We start from the raw sequence: 13,255 nt of genomic DNA, 5'->3' as shown, positions 1-13,255 counted from the left end.
TTTTCTGAAGGTCTTATCCCTGTGGTGTCCCAGGGAGTCCCAGCCCCATGCCTAGTCCTCAGAGCTGCATCTCCCTCCTCCAGGTATGTGAGCCGGGTGCTGGTCTATGACCCTGCTGCGGACCGCAAATGGCATTTCCTCTGCAACTCGTGGCTGTCCATCGATGTTGGCGACTGTGTCCTCGACAAGGTGTTTCCTGTGGCCACAGAGCAAGACAGGAAGCAGTTTAGGTACTTCCCTTCTGTCTTTTTTTATTGTAGGAAAATGGCCTCACAGCCCAGGCATGCTAATGAAAGCATATTTCAACCAGTGGCCCAGGCATCTGAGAATGTGACACCTATGGCCCAAATGTCCTGTTGGAATGAGGGCACTAGGCAGGCCATGCCTCCTATGAGCCAGAAGTGTGTTTTCAACTGGTGAGGACCGGGAAGCAGTCACCTGTATCACCCGATAAATGTCACGGGATATTTTCTGTTATTAACTGTGATGGTTTGAATGGTGTGGTGGCTAGTTCTATGTCAGTGTGACACAGGCTAGCATCCTTTGGGAAGAGGGAAGCTCAGCTGAGATAAATGCCTCCACCAGACTGGCCTGTGCGCAAGTCTGTGGTGTGTTCTCTTGACCTGTGCGCAAGTCTGTGGTGTATTCTCTTGACCTGTGCGCAAGTCTGTGGTGTATTCTCTTGACCTGTGCGCAAGTCTGTGGTGTATTCTCTTGATGATTGATGTGGACGGGCCCAGCTCACTGTGGGCAGCAGCACCCTGGTAGGTGCATTGTCAGAGGGTTTGTGCCCACTGAACCAACTTGCTGGCCCCGAAACGTGCTAAATCTTCCAGGAGAATCACAGATTGCTCTTAAGAGACCAGTCCCTGCTGGGCGGTGGTGGCACACACCTTTAATCCCAGCACTCGGGAGGCAGAGGCAGGCGGATCTCTGAGTTCGAGGCCAGCCTGGTCTACAAGAGCTAGTTCCAGGACAGGTTCTAGAAACTACAGGGAAACCCTGTCTCGAAAAACAAAAAAAAAAAAAAAAAGAGACCAGTCCCTCTGCTTACCTGTCTCCCTAAGTGCCTCTCTCTCTGTCTCTCTCTCTCTCTCTCTCTCTCTCTCTCTCTCTCTCTCTCTCTCTCTCTCTCTCTCTCTCTCTCCTGCCTGCCCACAGCCACCTGTTTTTCACAAAAACCTCCACGGGCTTCCAGGACGGACACATCTGGTACTCGGTCTTTTGTAACTCTCCTCGGAGCAGCTTCACACGCGTGCAGAGGGTGTCCTGCTGCTTCTCGCTGCTCCTCTGCACCATGCTGACCAGCATCATGTTCTGGGGTATCCCGAAGGACCCCGCTGAGCAGAAGATGGACTTGGGTAAATCTCAGTCTTCCCTCTGATGGCTGGGGCTGGTGGGTACCAGTCTCACTGCCCCAGCAATCTAGAGGAGGTTTTCAGTTTTTGTTTGATCGGTTCGATATTCTGAGACAAGGTCTTGCTTACACTATGGACCAAGCTGGCCTCAAACTTACTCACTACCATTACAGGTGTGCACCACCATGCCTGCCTTGTCTTTGTGTCTTGTGTGTATATGTGCATGCACACACGTGCACATTCAGGTGGAGTTTAGTTATGGGTATTGTTCCTCAGGAGTCAGTCACCTGATTTTTGCAGACAGGGGCCTTAAGCTTGCCAGCTGGGCTCTGTTGGCCGGTACAATGTCTCTGGGATCTGCTTGCCCCACCTCTCAGCACTGGGGTTCCAAGCAGGTGCTACCACACCTGACTTTTTGCAGTGGTGCTTGGAATTGTGGCTTTCTGGTCCCCAGGCTTGCATGCTAAGCACTTTACAGACTGAGCTGTCTCCTCAGCCCCCTTGATTTAGTCTTCACCGAGACCAATTCAACGTGGTTGGCCATGTACCTATAGAGCTGACCTTAGCCTCTGGCCCCTGCAAAGAGTAACCTGAGTCACATGGCCCAGGCTCTTGGTAAACTGCCTTGTCAGGGTGGACTATCTGGCTTGACTCACAACCCTGGGTAAGCATCTAAAGGCTTACAGGTGACCTCCTAGGCGTTGTGCTTGGTTGGTCCTTCACTATGTAGCTCCCTTCTGCTGAGAGTGGGGAGGGGACTGGATTTTGGGCCTCTGCCTCCATTTGGCCTCTCCCCTCCTTTCCCCAGGCAAAATTGAGTTCACTTGGCAGGAGGTGATGATTGGGCTGGAGAGCTCCATCCTTGTGTTTCCCATCAACCTCCTGATCGTCCAGATCTTTCGGAACACCCGACCTTGGCGCCCGCTGGAAAAGGATGAGAAGCAGGAGCAGGGACCCTCCAACCTGACTCCTTCACTGCAGCCCACAGAGGAGGGACTTCTGACACCTGAAACAGTGACCAAGGCATGTCCTCAGCCTCAGTTTGTCTATGAATGGAGGGACTCTCTAAGCTGGCAGTAGAGGAGTGCAGGCTGGTGCCTGGGGCCTGGCAGCCTGGATTGCCTGACAATCTCAGATGCCAGGATTCACCAGCTGAGAACATGCAGACTGCCATGCATATCCCGTACATCATATGTGTAGCACACAACGCCTGTCTGCCCTCTATGCACTACCATACAGTTTGCGAGCTTCGGGCAAGGGGCTGGAGATTGAAACACATACACAAAGACACACGCAGACAGAGACATGAACTTCTAGTCGCTGGTAAGAAGCCCTCTTATTGAATAGCACCACGGAAGCTTCTATACCCAACACAGGCAGGTGGGTCAACAGGTGAAAACCTCATCCCCTGATCCTCAAGGCCAAGGCAACACGTGCTCAGGAAGCAGAGCTGGTAAACAACTTTGACACAGCTTTCAGTAGCTCAAATCAGAAGGCCAAGTACACATCACAGCCGGGAAGAGCAGCTGGAGGCCAGGACTCCATCCAGATGGTCCTAACACATATGTGTTCATGCAATGCACACTTTTTGAGCATCTGTTATGTGGAAACTCTGTTGCTAAAATTCCTTCCCTGGGGGAGACATAAGCAATATCCACCCTCCCCCTTGGCTCCAGTGACAGACTAAAGTGTGAGGCCAGCAAAGTTCACCTGGGGAAGCCAGTGAGTTCATTAGGCTTCCTTACAGTGTGATCGATGGTGAGGGGTGACAGACAGGGACATGGATGGCCTTAAAGCAGCCACTCTGGAAGGGCAGCACAGCAGTTAACAATGGCTTCTTCATGGCTGTGCAGATGGAGCCCCCTCCCCCTCCTACCTTGCCAATCTCTTCTAGCCCCTCCCCCTTAGGACCATATGCAGTTATGCCAGAATTGCATGAGGTTGGTTGGGAGTGGAGAGCCCTGTGGCCCTCCTTGCTCCTCCTTCAACTAGGGAAGGTAAATGGTCAACAGGCCTGCTGCTATGCTCTTTCGTGAGCAGGACCAGAAGAACTGGCAGTGTAGTTCTAAGGATAGCGCTGTATTGAAGAACACCCCTGCCCCCCAAGGCTAGAAGCTCATAAAAGAGACACATTAGCCAGGCAGTGGTGGTGCACACTTTTGATCCAAGCACATGAGAGGCAGAGATAAGTGGATCTCTGAGTTCGAGGCCAGCCTGGTCTATATAGTGAGTTCCAGGACAGCTAGGGCTGTTACACAGAGAAACCCTTTCTTGAAAAACAAAACACACACACACACACACACACACTTCCCCTACACTCGTGTACTTGATCTTTTATAGACTATTAGCTGTGTGCAGTCATTTGAGTAATATAGCCTGCAATGGTTCCATTCAAGCCCTAGGAGAGAAATTTTCATGTGCAGATCCTTTCTCAGAGCTACAGTTTAAACATGGGTCAGCAGCTCATGGCACGTGCCCTAGGCTCCTATGCCCCAAACCCTGGTCTGCAGGTCATGGTCCCTTGCCTCACTGGCCTTTCTTGCAGGGTGTACAGACTCTCCTCTGCTCACTGTTTAAAGCTCTGAAGGTGCTGCCCCCAGCTTCGGGCTGGGATACTAAGAACCTGACGGACATTAACTACCTCCTGGCCTTAATGGAAGACCTCGTCTGTCCAGAGGGCACAACAGGACAGGGGTTCTGGGAGGAAATGCTAGAGAGGGAGGACCCTTGCACCTCCACCCATGGGCCTGTCCATCTGAAAGGTAAATCCTTCCCAGGAAGTAGTCCTCTGGAACCAGGTGGTCCGGGTGGGAAATCAGGACCTGGCCTCCATCTCCCAAACACCGGGCAGCGCATACCAGCACACCCAGCTTCACGCTCCTTCAGAAAACGATTTCATTTCTTATCGTACGTGTAAGGTCACGTTTTGATATCAGAGGACAATTTGTGTAATTGGTTCCTCTCTACGATGTGAGTCACAAGAAGCAAACTCGGGTCGTCAAGCTCTGCAGCAAGCATCTGTGTCCCCTGAGCCACCTCCCTGACCCTTGTTTGGTTTCTTATTGTAAGTATGTCTCTTCTGCGATTTAGAACAAACAACAAAAAGAGATAAATATTTTCTTTTAGGCTGGTGTGGCGTGAAATCCCAGCATTTGGCTCTCCAGGGGTGGAGACAGGAGGGTCAGAAAAGAGGTCAAAGTCTTTCTTGGCAACATCAACAGCTTGAGGCCAGCCTAAGATCCATGAAGCACCATCTCAAAGGCAAAATAATCACAATAAAAATCAGTTTTAGAGGAGCTGGGCATGGAGGCAGGGCTTGATGGGAGAGCATGACTGATCCCTGGGTTCTGTCCCCAGCACTGAGAGAAATAGTTGAGAATCTGAAATTTCGACAAACCAACTTTAGAAAAACAGTAACGCAGCCGGTGGGTAAAGACGCTTGCCCCCACTCCTGACAACCTGAGGTCAGTCTCACCCACACAGTGAAGGAGAGAATCAGCTCCCCCACTCCTGACGACCTGAGGTCAGTCCCACCCACACAGTGAAGGAGAGAATCAGCTCCCACAAGCTGTCCTCTGGTTTCCACATCTACCTGTGGATGCACGAGCACACACACCAGGTAGATAGAGAGCGTCTTAGTCAGGGTTTCTATTGCTGTGATAAAACACCATGACCAAAAAGCAAGCCGGGGAGGAAAGGGTTTATTCGGCTTACAACTCAGAATTGCTGTCTACAGAGTGAGTTCCAGGACAGCCAGGACTGTTACACAGAGAAACCCTTTCTGGAAAAAAAATCAAAAATTAAAAATAAATAAATAAATAAATAAGTGAACAAATAAGTAATTTTTTAAAGACGTGAGAACAGAAAACTTTGGCACTGGGCAAAACTGGGCGTAAATTCAAGTCTGAACACATAGAAGGAAAAGACTCCAGATGGGGAGTAAGGTGGCTCAGCGGGTAAAGAGACTTGCTACCAAGCCTGACAGCCCGAGTTCAATCCCCAGGACCTACATGGTAGAAGAGTGTCTCATTAGCTAGGATTTCTATTTCTGTGAAGAGACACTGTGACCATGGCAACACTTATAAGGAAAACATTCAATTGAGGGGGCTCCCTTACAGTTTCAGAAGTTCAGTCCATCATGGCGGGGGATGGGACCCCCAACAAGACCATACTCGCTCCAACAAAGCCACACCTCCTAACAGTGCCACTCCCTGTGAGATTATGGAGGCCAATCACATTCAAACTACCACAAGGGGGGACCTACTCCTGAAAGCTGTCCAGAGAGAGACAGACGGACAGACAGAGACAGGAGAGAAGAGAGAGATAATAGATAAATAAATGTAATTTAATAGTCACTTATAGTCATTGCTGAAGCAGGGCACATGGGAAAGCGTGCTGTTCTCTTTGTAAGTAAGGACTTCTTCAAACTATCCCTCATAAAAAGCCAAAATGCCCTAGCTGGCTATTTGAGCCCAGCCTCTATGCCTCCGTTATCCTATACCCGGCTTGCGGCAGGTGAGCTCAAAACTGCCGTTACTGTTTTTATTGTAGCTGGCCCATTGTCACTCAACACTCTTTGGTCACTTTCCCCCTTGTCTCCCAGAGAACACATGGCACCCCAAGCCCAAGCTGGCAGGGAGTGGGCTTTGGAGGGACAGCATCTACAGACGGTGTCTCTACCTTCAATTGGAGCATGTGGAGAGGGAGCTGCGGCTGGTGGGGCCCCAAGGCTTCCTGCATCAACAGAGTCATGCCCAGGCCCTCAAGCAGCTGCATGCCCTGAAGGGCCACCTCTGGGGACAGCCTGGCACCCCAGCGATAGCATACGCCAGGTAATCTACTTCCCTGGGTGCCAAATAGACACCTGCCCTCTCCTGTCTGGGGCTACGGGCTGGGACACCTTGTCTAGCCTTGGGAAGATGTCCTCCAAGGCCAGGAAGGCAGAAGGGGTGGACCCAGGGCTCCCTCGAGTGCTCTCAAAGCCAGCAGGGGTCCAGGGCTCTACATGCTGAGAGATCCTCAGCCTTTGCACAGAACTTTGCAGTTCATGACCATATTCCTGTCACTTGCCCACATGCCTGCCATGCTGGAGCGATGCCTCGGTCTCTGAGAGCCTTTGTTTCATGGTCGGATTGAAATGCGTAGCTCCTAACTCAAACTTAAAGGACATTTTCTTTTTTATTTGATTCTTATTTGTTTGTTTGTTGCAATCCTAGAGGTTGAACCTCATCCTTGTGCATGCCAGGGAATCTCTCTGCAATTTTTTTTTAATAATTAGTAAAGCTGGGTGGTGGTGGCGCACACTTTTAATGCCAGCACCTGGGATGCAGAGGCAGCAGATCTTCGTGAGGTTAAGACCAGCCTGGTCTACAGAGCTAGTTCCAGGACAGCCAGGGCTACCCAAAGAAACCCGGTCTCAGAAAACAAACAATCAGTCAACTTGAAGACAGGTTATTTAATGAAGGAAGTTGGTGTGCCAGCTTGAGGGACATAGAAAGTTCAAGGCCAACACCTGAGTGTCTTAGTCAAGGTCACTACTGCTGTGATGAACACTGTGACCAGCGACAGGCTGGGGAGGAAAGGGTTCACTTGGCTAACACTCCCACTTTCCATCACTGGGGGAAGTCAGGACAGGAACTCAAACAGAGCAGGAACCTGAAGGCAGGAGCTGACACAGAGACCATGAAAGTGTTGCCTACTGTCTTGCTCCTTATGGCTTGCTCAACCTGCTTTCTAATAGAACCCAGGACCACCAGCCCAGGGATGGCACAGCCCACAAAAGGCTGGGCCCGCCCCCTTCCATCACTAAATTACGAAAATGTCCTACAGGCTTGCTACAGTCTAGTCTTTTTGTTTTTTTGTTTTTCGAGGCAGGGTTTCTCTGTGTAACAGCCCTGGCTGTCCTGGAACTCACTTGCTAGACCAGGCTGGCCTCGAACTCACTGAGATCCACCTGCCTCTGCCTCCTGAGTGCTGGGATTAAAGGTGTGGGCCACCACTGCCCGGCCACTACAGTCCAGTCTTAGGGAGGCATTTTCTCAACTGAGGCTCCCTCTTCTGATGACTCTAGCTTGTGTCAGGTTGACATAAAACATTGGGTTGTTTTGTTATTGTTGTGTGTTTGTTTTACCTGAACTTAGTGTCTGTGCCCCCAGTTTAAGTGCCTGCAGAGGCCAGAAGAGGGCATTGGGTGCTATAGTTATATTGTTATATAGTGTGGTTATATTGAATGTTATAGAGCCATCATTTAGGTGTTATATAGAACCCAGGTCCTCTGGAAGAACAGCCAGTGTTCTTAACCACTGAGCCCCATCTCTCTAGCTCCCAAATTCCTGTTTTCTTGTTGTTCCTGTTGTTTTGAGACAGGCTCTCTCTCTCTCTCTCTCTCTCTCTCTCTCTCTCTCTCTCTCTCTCTCTCTCTCTCTCGTGTGCGCGTGCCCTGGGTGTTCTAGAACTCACTATGAAGACCAGGCTGGCCTCAGACTTACAGAGATACTCCATCTGCCTCTGCCTCTGGAGTGCTGAGTCTCCCATGCCTGGCTCTGCGTTCCTTTTTAATTCTTTTTTATATTCTTTCAGGTTTTATGTATTTTAGTCATATATGTGTTTATGTTTTTAGGAGGACCTAGAGGCTAGAGGAGAGTGCTGGACCCTGTAGAGCTGGAGTTACAGGTGTTTGCCAGGCACCTGGTGTAGGGGCTGAGATCTGAAAAGTCCAGCCTGCTGCTGGAGAAGTGCTTTAACCACGGAACCATCCCTCCAGCCCGATCCTGAGCAATTTAGTGTGTGTGTGTGTGTGTGTGTGTGTGTGTTTGGGATATAGCTCAGCGGTAATAAACTCACCTAAGATGCTGGCTGCCCGAGGGCTGTCTTTCCATAGCTCACACAGCACATAGTTTTTGATGGTCAACAACAAAAATCGTGAGGTGGAACAGTAGTATGATAATTCAATCAGAAAATGACTCTTCTTGAGAGACATTCTGAGGTAATCGAGGGTGATTCTGGATTACGTTTGGAATGTATTTTTAATATTCTCCCTCCTCCAAAAGGAAAAAGGAGGGTGTGGAACAGATGGAATATACCAGACAAGATAGGGACAGTTTTTGAAACCAACTGATGAGTGCCTGGGGGTTGCTGGCTCGAGGACTTTTGTATGACGAAACTCTTTTCATAACAAAAGATTTTCCAACCACATAGAACCAGCCTTCTAGGCTTGCTGTAAGGGACTGCCTCCTAGCCAGCACTGGACAAATGACAGCCTAGAGAACAGCTCTTTCAGGAACTGTCCCCAGACAGCACTGACCAAAGGACTGAACAACTCTTTCAAGCAGGTACAAATTCCAGAGGAGAAGCAGATGGTCAGAGGTTAAGCTGCCTGCCCAGGGTCATGTGGAGGACGAGAACAGAACGGGGTTTGAATGTGGGTCTTTGGGTACCACCCTGACTGTGTCTGTCTGTCCTCCTTTGCAGCACTCCTCGGGTCAGCAAGTCCCCTCGCGGCCTGCCCTGGTGGTGTGTCCTAGTGGGCTGGCTCCTGGTGGCAGCCACCAGCGGGGTGGCGGCCTTCTTCACTATGCTGTATGGACTGCATTATGGAAGGGCCAGCTCTCTCCGGTGGCTCATCTCCACGGCTGTGTCCTTTGTGGAGAGTGTGTTCATCACTCAGCCCCTGAAGGTCAGAGCACCCCCCTTCAAAGTGGCGGCCCATGTCCTTTCTACCTCTACCCTCTTGGGACCAGTTCCTTCTCAAGCATAGCTATTATTTCTTTTATTTAACAAACACATGAGACGCTCTGTAATGGCCCCAGAGCAGGGATAGTGGAGATAGTCGAATAGCCCAAAGGACTTGTCCCTTAGTTGTGCTGAGGAGCTAGTACTTCCTAATCACCATCACCCTGAGGACTCTGGGAAAAATCTATGGGTGAGAAATCATAAAGCTTGCGAAGCATGCTCAAGGTCCTGGGTCCCCCCGCCCCAGTACTTCCACCAAAAACATCACAAGTGTCTCTAGCCCATATGTGTGTCTATATCTCAGTCCTTGGAATCTTCAGATTCCGAGAGAGGACAGCAGTGTAAAAGACTGCTCCCTTCAGAAACTTGCTCCTATTCCTGAGACGCAAAGTTATGTGGGAGCGTATTCGGCTTAGATACAAAGGGCAGACTTGGAACTAGTGGGGAGCAGGGACAGATCTGCCTCTGGAAGGAGTCCAGCGGTTGGCAGTCATCAGGGAACCAGGGGACTGTAAGAGGAAAGTGACCATTAAGGGACTCTGTAATGTTTGGCTACTTGGTTTAGAGACAGGATCTTCCCATGTAGCCCTGGCTAGCCTCCCATTCGGTATGTAGTCTAGACTCACTTTGACTTGATGGCAATCCTCCTGCCTCAGCTATTCAAGGGCTGAAACTACAGATATGCACTGCTATCATAACCATCTACTGGAATCTTTACTCCTGTAGAACATCTCAAACCTCCACCCTCTCATTCTACTCTGAATTATATGTATAAATTTATTTTGCCTAGCCCAAGGTGGTCACAAACTGTTTAATTGAGGTTGGCCTTGAACTTCTGATTTCCCTTCCTCCACCTCCCTGTTGCTGGGATTCCAGGTGTGTGCCCTCCTGCTCTGTTGATGTCGGATGCCAGAGGTCACATCAGGCCTCTGTGCATGCTACGCGAGCCCTCAGCCAACTGAGCTATACCCCAGTCCTGAATGGTCTTTCAGATAAAGCTCAAAGGCTTCTGTGACAATTCCGCCAGCCAAGGCTAGAAGACTACACAGAACAGGGTGTGTCCTGTGCGTTCCTATCCAAACCACAGGATCTCTTTTGCTGGGGCATAGCAGACACAGAAGCTGCAGGCTGTCTCAGCTGATGCAGGGGTACAGGGATGGGAGGAGGTGGAGGCAGTCATTCTTCAGAGTTAGACGCAAGAGATGCTCTGGGTAGCAGGGTGGCAAGTGGGAAGTTCCAGGAAGTTTAGAGATGGGTCAGCCTTCCCGATGGGTAGCAGCCCTCCCTCCTCATGATGACCTGTTCCCACCTGACTGCATATCATCACCCAGTCCCTATCTCTCAAACCTTGGGAACTCCCTGCAGGCTTGGACTCACACAGGGGTGATTTCCAGGTCCTGGGTTTTGCTGCTTTCTTTGCACTGGTCTTGAAGAGAGAGGATGATGAAGAGATTTTGCCCTCATTACCAGGACATCTATCTGGCCCAGGTAATAGGTCCCTGGTGTGTGGAGACAGAAGTCCGGCAAGGCTGAGTCGGCCTGCAGAGAATGTCTATGGGGTGTCCTGGGACTTGGGCACTCCCCAGAACTCATCCCCCCACCAGCATCCATGCAGGATTTGTCAAACTAGCCAGGCAAGAGACACCCTTCCCAGTCCCCTGAGCAATCTTTTTCCTTCCCTTCCGTCCTTTCTTTCTGAGAATTCAGCATAACCCTTTGGCCAGGGGTGTGCCCTTGGGGATCAGGCAGGACCCTTTGACCAGGGGTGTGCCTATGCAGGCTGTATTATTCTTTTTAGAGATAGAACCTCACATAGCCTGAACTGGCCTTGAACTTGGTATGTTACTGAGAATGACTTCGTACTTCAGATCACACTACCCCAGGCATGTACCACCAAGCTAGTTTATGCGGTGCTGGTACAGAACCCAGGGCAAACACAAGCTAACAAGCTAGGCAGGCTCTCTAATAAAGGAGCTACATTCTCAGCACCAAACCAGATACTTCGTTTGTTTTGTTTTGGCTTTTGTTTTTTCCAGACAAGGTTTCTCTGTAGCTTTGGTGCCTGTCCTGGAACTAGCTCTTGTAGACCAGGCTGGTCTCAAACTCACAGAGAACCCCCTGTCTCTGCCTACCAAATGCTGGGATTAAAGGCGTGCACCAACCACCACTGCCCGGCTCCAAACCAGATTCTTCACCGAGATGTGGCTTCCTGAGATTTTAAATGAAAATAAAGCATTCAATTCGCTTACGGGTGGGCTGCAGAAAGTGGCTGTCAATTAGATTTCTGGGACAAAAAGTCTGCAGTCTATAACCAAGGGGCCAGACTGTCCCTGTTTTTGTTTTTTTTTTGTTTTTTTGTTTTTTTTTTTTTTTGGTAAATAAAGATTTATGGAAATAGCTATGCTGACCCTGGTGTAAGAGACCCCTGGTTATTCCCCTCTTCCCAGGGAAGCTCTCAAAGGCCCTTGAGAAGAGCTCTTCTCAGACAGATGAGCAAACAGAACAGAATCAATAACTGACCTCAGCCTCAGGGATGATAAATCAGGAGCCAGTGTGCTTGTCAATGTGCAGAGGTTCACCCCGTCCCAGGCTTGGAATCTTCCATTCTAGGAGAAAATCTGACTTTGCACTTCCTCAGAAAGCCCATTTCTCAACAACAACAAAAAAAAAGGTCACCTTTCTCATCAAAAGAGCAATTTCTCTCTGAAGAGATACCAGCTTCCAGACCCACCAGATAGACCATCATTTATCTGTGATTCTTCAAGGAGAGTTGGCTGTGTTTCAGGCAGTGATGGCTTCAGAACATAATTGACATAAAATTCCTTCCCTGTTGGATGGAATTCAGTGAGTCTAGTAAATTTAGAGGGTCGTGGAACCATCATCGTTATAATTGAGATTTAAAATATTATTTCATCCCCCAGAAGGGCCCCTTTGTTCATTTTAAGTCTGTCCCCAACTCCATGCACATCCCTGGGCATGGTGGTACTGGCCGAATGGAATGGGTCACAACCCCTGCAGGCACAGACCGGTGGGGAGGTGACGGGGAAGCATGTGAATGCATAAGCAGACATCTAAGGAGGCCTGACAAGGCCAGGGCTGGAGAGAAGACCCTGCAGGCTTCCTTAGCTGTCCCCTGAGGGTACAGGAAGGAAAGCCTTGAGCCATAGAGGACTGCCCTTTCAGCCATTCTTCTGTGTGTGTCCTGTGTCCACAGGCTCCTATGCCTTGTTCCGAACACAAAGACGCAGCAGCAAGGATGCGTACCAGCCTCCCCTCGCCACTGCCATCGAGACGATGAAAGCCACTCGCCTCAAGGAGCAGAAAGCATTTGCACTCATCAGAGAAATCCTGGGTGGGCAGTCTCCCACACCTGTATTCTCAGCACATCCTGGAGCTGACTTGCAGCGTGTCCTTTGATGAGCCTCTTGCTGCCCCTAGGCCTCAGTTCCTCTTCTCCCTTTTGCCTGAAATCCCTCAAGCTCTTGGGATGAAGTCTGAGCTCCCTCCCAAGAGCTTGGAGATCTTGTCTTTTTCTACTTCCCATGTAGATTAGATCCATGTATCCAGTAGTGTGACTTTAGAAAGAACCCCATTCTCCATTGCTCAGGTCAGGGACTTTCAAACCCTGGTGTTTGCCTGATTCCCTCCCCCCCAAGCAGATCTGTGTAAAAACCCAACAGTCCCTTTCTATGCCTGTAACTCCCATGCCACTACAAGACGGTATGTGAGCCGGGAACTAAGCTGGAGACTTAAAAACACACATAGACAGAGACAGACAGAGACACGGATACGGGTCATCCTTGATACAAAATGCCAAGAAATGCCCAGTTTATCGTGCGCAGCGGAAGCTTATATAGGGATCCTTAGCCACGCCCAACTCTCGGGATATTTCAGCTGCAGACTCATCAGGCTCAGAGCAGCTGCAGGCGAGGTCTCGTGCTTAGAGCAGCTGCAAGCATGGGAAAAACAAGCTGCTCATGGGGAATTCAGGGTCCAGGAGCTCCCAATAGCTCCCAACAGATCTGGGTGGATATATTTCACTAGCAAGGTGATCCTGGGAAGGCAGGTGGGGAGGCACGTGCACTGGAGAGGGAAAGAAGCCAAGAGTCAGTGGTTTGGATCTGCCCAAAACCTAGGGGAGAATGGGACCCCCCACACACACACAC

At 50.0% G+C, this 13,255-nt stretch overlaps 1 protein-coding gene across 1 annotated transcript in view; it reads left to right on the top strand.

Moving 5' to 3' along the window:
• Positions 1-12,597, top strand: part of Pkd1l2 (polycystin 1 like 2) — a 57,074-nt gene extending 44,477 nt beyond the window's left edge. The window contains exons 25-32 of the mRNA XM_038312686.1: positions 84-230; positions 1,162-1,361; positions 2,167-2,381; positions 3,904-4,120; positions 5,962-6,190; positions 8,829-9,033; positions 10,484-10,577; positions 12,304-12,597. Of these exons, the coding sequence (XP_038168614.1) occupies positions 84-230; positions 1,162-1,361; positions 2,167-2,381; positions 3,904-4,120; positions 5,962-6,190; positions 8,829-9,033; positions 10,484-10,577; positions 12,304-12,506 (1,510 nt within the window). The 3' untranslated portion in view covers positions 12,507-12,597. The remainder of the gene's footprint in view (positions 1-83; positions 231-1,161; positions 1,362-2,166; positions 2,382-3,903; positions 4,121-5,961; positions 6,191-8,828; positions 9,034-10,483; positions 10,578-12,303) is intronic.
• The last annotated feature ends 658 nt before the right edge of the window (positions 12,598-13,255 follow it).

This window comes from Arvicola amphibius, chromosome 15, assembly GCF_903992535.2.
Source record: "Arvicola amphibius chromosome 15, mArvAmp1.2, whole genome shotgun sequence".
NCBI lineage: Eukaryota > Metazoa > Chordata > Mammalia > Rodentia > Cricetidae > Arvicola > Arvicola amphibius.
The sequence above is the reverse complement of the archived record's forward strand: the minus strand, read 5'-3'. Positions and strand labels throughout refer to the sequence as shown.